This window comes from Lactuca saligna, chromosome 6, assembly GCF_052625555.1.
Source record: "Lactuca saligna cultivar CGN05327 chromosome 6, ASM5262555v1, whole genome shotgun sequence".
Classification (NCBI taxonomy): domain Eukaryota; kingdom Viridiplantae; phylum Streptophyta; class Magnoliopsida; order Asterales; family Asteraceae; genus Lactuca; species Lactuca saligna.
Genome location: NC_136422.1, coordinates 18,904,085 through 18,909,160, shown reverse-complemented (window position 1 = coordinate 18,909,160; position 5,076 = coordinate 18,904,085). Strand labels below are relative to the sequence as shown.

At 38.0% G+C, this 5,076-nt stretch overlaps 1 protein-coding gene across 1 annotated transcript; it reads left to right on the top strand.

The window, feature by feature from the left end:
* The first annotated feature begins 2,028 nt into the window (after positions 1 to 2,028).
* LOC145002345 (uncharacterized) lies at positions 2,029 to 4,824 on the top strand. The gene is made up of 3 exons (XM_078961635.1): positions 2,029 to 2,251; positions 2,333 to 2,550; positions 4,780 to 4,824. The coding sequence occupies exons 1-3, from the start codon at positions 2,029 to 2,031 to the stop codon at positions 4,822 to 4,824; spliced, it is 486 nt and encodes a 161-aa protein (XP_078817761.1).
* Positions 4,825 to 5,076: the final 252 nt, after the last annotated feature.

The following is a 5,076-nucleotide window of genomic DNA, read 5'->3' as shown; positions in this document are numbered from 1 at the left end:
CATCAGAAAAAACAAACATCACCTTTGGCTTCCATAGGAAAATCAGAGTTATAATCCACGGAATCAGTTTTCTCAACCCGAGAATTTTCAGTTTCGTGATGCTCAGAATGAAGAATCTAACAGTTCTAGTGACGACCCGACTCTCGAAAGAAACGAAGAAGAAACCAGCGAGGAGTTGCAACCCATTGCTGAGAAAAAACGCAACTATACACACTGTCAGAAGCGAAAGAAATGGGTGGAACGCGAAGAGTTGGCTTTGGTTAGGGCATATGTCGATGTTTCTAAAGATAAACAACGCAGAAATTAAAAAAGGTTTGATGCATTTTGGGAGAGGTTTCTAGCGCATTTTAATGTTCAAATGGGAGGTTTGGATCGGTCACGACACCAAGTAAACTCAAAATGGAAAGACCTTCAAAAGAAATGTAATGCTTTCAAAGACATCTATAACCGTGAGATGAACAGTGTGGCTAACGGGAGATCTAAGGCTGATGCATTACAATCTTCACTAAGTGAGTATCGGAGGACTATTAACTAAAAAAGAATTTCCTCATGAAAAAGCTTGGGAGTGGTTGAAAGACAACGCGAAATGGGCATTTGTTGCAAAAGTGGGTGAAGATTCCCCACCTCCTTCTTTGAAACGAACCAAAACATCTTCATCCAACGCCTACAAATCATCATCTGATCCACAATATCCTCCTGGATTCTCTCCCCAACAACAACAACAGCTGTTTAGTGTTGAAGACTCACCGCCCCAGAGAAAAAGAAAAGGAAAGAAAGCGACATCGACATCATCAACAAAAAATGAAATGTTTGATCTTGTCAAACAAATTGTCGGCATCAAGACTGCAACCGAAACAGAGGCGGAACAAAGACAACGATATCGGGAACAAAAATTATGCATTCTCGAAGCTAATGAAGAACGAAAAGCTCAATTATTGGATCGGGAGATAGAGAACCAAGATATGGAGTATTTTCTCTGGTCGCATGATCATTTGACTGGAGGTATTTTGCGCATGGTGGTTGAAAGGAAACGACAAATTGCAACTAAGTATGGTTGGGAGTTGGAGAACCCGTGAAGTTCAAAATGTCGACATCATATGGCTGGAGAATCTTTCTCTTTATTATTATGTTTTTTATTTTTATTTTTATTTTTATTTTTCTTTTTATTAAGATTCTCTTTATGTATCCTTGTTTTATTATCTATATACAGTTATGCTTGTTTCATTATCTATATATGTATGTTTGTTTCATTTTCTCTCTATCTTTTCTCTTTTGTGAAAATGAATCCAAACATTTGGAAAATAGTAACAGAAGTTAACGATGACAGTGTATTTTGCGCACAGTGCTTGAAAGGAAACGACAAATTGCAACTAAGTATAGTTGGAGAACCCGTGAAGTTCAAAATGTCGACATCATATGACTGAAGAATCTTTCTCTCTATTATTATGTTTTTTTATTTTTATTTTTCTTTTTATTAAGATTCTCTTTATGTATCCTTGTTTTATTATATCTATATATAGTTATGCTTGTTTCATTATCTATATATGTATGTTTGTTTCATTTTCTCTCTATCTTTTCTCTTTTGTCAAAATAAATCCAAACATTCGGAAAATAGTAATGGAAGTTAACGATCACAGTTCATCATCTTATGATGAACTTATCAACAATAATTTGTAACTTGTATTGTCTCGTACTGTACAACTGCTTCTTCAGAATAATGCTAGTTCAAGCAACATTCAAAGGAGAAACACAATCGACACAGATCGTTTAGAGGCGGAACAACTGCTGATCCGACATTATTTTGCAGATAAATCAACATGTGGTCATGAACAATTCCACAGAAGATTTCATTTGAGCAAAGGTTTGTTTATGCGGCTTGTTGGTGACCTGGAGACGAATTATCCTTATTTTCAAACAACATGTGATGCAACAAATCAAAGAAGTTTCAGTGCGCTACAAAAATGCACATAAGCAATACGTCAATTAGCGAAGGGTTATAACCCAGACTCGTTAGATGAGTATCTGAGTATGTCAGAAAGAACTTCTCGTGAAGCTCTTGAAAACTTTTGCTACGGTGTTGTCCAAATGTATAAGGCTGAATATTTACGCTGTCCAACATCCACTAACATTCAAGTTTTGTATGAAGCACATGAAGCAAGATATGGATTCTGTGGAATGCTTGGTAGCATTGACTGCACACATTGGAATTGGAGGAATTGTCCAACAGAATTGAGAGGCCAATACATGAGGGGTGAACATCAATATCCATCAATGATACTAGAAGCGGTGACGTCACTAGATATATGGTTTTGACATGCATTCTATGGTGCAGCCGGGTCTAACAATGATTTAAACGTCCTCTACCAATCACCATTGTTTGATGAGAAATATCATGGAATAGGACCCGATTGTTCAGTTTATCTGAATGGTGAACACTACAAACATGGTTACTATCTTGCAGATGAAATATATCCATCATGGGCTGTATTTGCGAAGGCATGTCTATATCCAGTTACCGACAAAAAGATACGGCTCAAGGTGGCACAATTTGTAACACCAAATTTTTCAAACAAATTTTTCGATTTTTATAAAAACATAATTTCACCAATATTCATAAAAACAACCATTTTAATTGTTCAACAAACAGTACAAAATCCCAAGATCAAAATGTCAAGATCCAAACGTGTGTGTACGGATCAAGCCGGCGCCTTCCTGCGGTCGTCACTAGTACCTGAAATAAATAACATCAACACTGTAAGCACAAGGCTTAGTGAGTTCCCCAAAATACCACATATAACACATATTGCCACTCTAGGCTATAACTCTGTGGGTCCGTGCACCCAAACTCTGTGAACCCTCAGGTTCTATCTCTGATAAACATGCACCACATAAATCACATAGAAATCATGCAGTACAACACATAACATACATAGCATACAAATACTCTATCACATAGCTCTGGTTACCTACTCAAGGTAAAGTATAGTGAGAAGACTCACCTCGCGTGTCTCGGTAAATCGTAACCCTGAAATCGCTAAACACTCGATCTGCCGAGCTGTAGTCCCCCTATAGCACAATACATCTCTAATTAACACTTTCCCAACTAGGGTTGACCACACTATAACAAGTCAATCTAGGTCAACGCTGGTCAACGGTCAACGATCAACTTTGACCGGACTCGGTGAGTGCACTATAGCGACTCGGCGAGTCTGAGCGCATGCACCAATTTCCCTGGAACCCTCCCCTGACACGTCGAGCATTTCCCTCAACTCGACGAGTTCCACCTGGCACGAGTTGTGGGGCCACCACGACTCAACTCGCCGAGTCTCAAGAACAACTCGGCGAGTCCAGTTTGACTCGGTCCACCTGTCCATCCTGACTCCCCCTTGACCCACTGAGTTCACCCTTCCCAACTCGGCGAGGCCACTCGCTGAGTGGTCGTGCAACATTCATGCTACTCGCCGAGTCTGTTCTTCGGACTCGGCGAGTCCGTGCCATGCACTGACTCAATCTTGCTCTAAAGGTCAGATCCAGTCCATTAATCCATAGATCCAGTCCCTCCAAGCTTATTTAGCACGTAAAGTCACAATCTTGATGCACATATAACCTCTACACGACCATAAATGATGTTTTTGACTCAAATACTTCAACACAAGGTCAAGGACTACATTTCCACCCATAAAGCTTGATGAGTGAGGCCCTCTGGACCTCTATGGATCCAGATCCATGGTCTCAACTCAAAGAGGGAACCAATGGGCACCAAATCACCCCATAAATGACCACATTAAGCCCTAAATTGCATCAATCTTCACTAAACAGAAAATGGTCCGAAATAATACCTCTAGAGTGATGATCTAAGCTCCAAGTCCACGAAATGGCGGCCTGCTTTGCTTCCTCTTGCCTAGGGTCTTCTTCTTCTTGCTAAACAATACACACAAGATCAAGAATGGCTCTCTTTCCTTCACAAAACGCTCAAGAACTCTAGGGACACTCTCTGGGGGTTGGGTGAGCACAAATGACGGCCATAAGGCCCTTTAAATAGGCCTCAAACCCGGAGATTTAGGGTTTCATTACACAGCGCAGACTCGCCGAGTCCAAGCGCGCACCCGCGATCAATTCCGCGTCCCTACTCGGCGAGTCTGAGCTCCAACTCGCCGAGTCCCTCTCACAAAATATCAAAATTTAAACTTACAAGATACCTGGTAAAATCCGGATGTTACACAAGAATCAGCAAGAAATGATGTAGAATGTGCTTTTGGGGGTCCTTAAAGATGAGGGCTATGACAGTGAAGAAAACAAAAAATATAATATACGCTTGTATTATACTACACAATATGATATTGAAAGATGAGGGCATTGCAATATCTCCTGTGTATCAGCCCGATCCCCCCACCGATGAAATTGATGACCAAGAAATAATATACGAATCGCGCAATGCTGAAACCCACCACCAACTTCAATCTGATCTTACTGATCACATTGAACATATCTACATTCCAAATCTAGATAATAACTAGTTAATTTTAATTGTCGTTTTAGGATTTAAATTATGTTGTCTTTTTTAAGTGTATTTTTTTAATTATTGTGTTTTATAATTATCGTGTTTTTTATTTGTAGTATGGTTTTTTAATTAAATGTTATTTTAAATATTATTTCAGAACTTTCTTTTAAATTAGCAAAAAAAAAAAATCAAAAAAATGTTATGTTTTATTTTAATTTATATCTTCTAATTTAATTAAATGAAAAAGAATATTAAATGTTATTGTTAATATTTTTTAGAATTTCTTTAAAGTTAGCAAAAAAAAGATGAAAAAAAAAGAATGATATGGAAAGTGAGTTGAATGAGTTCAAAAAAATAAAGTTTCCATAAGGTGTGAGGTGGGAAAGATAGAAGAAAAAGAAAGTAAAAAAATTGATGAGGTAGTTAGGTTAGGAGGGATTACTGGTAACAATGGTTTGGAATAATTTGGTCACAATTTTTTTTTTTACTTGGGTATTCTTTTTTTTAATTTTATTTTATTATTATTTTTTGAATGCTTGCTCTCCTAAAAAAAACTATTACATTCTTATAATTTT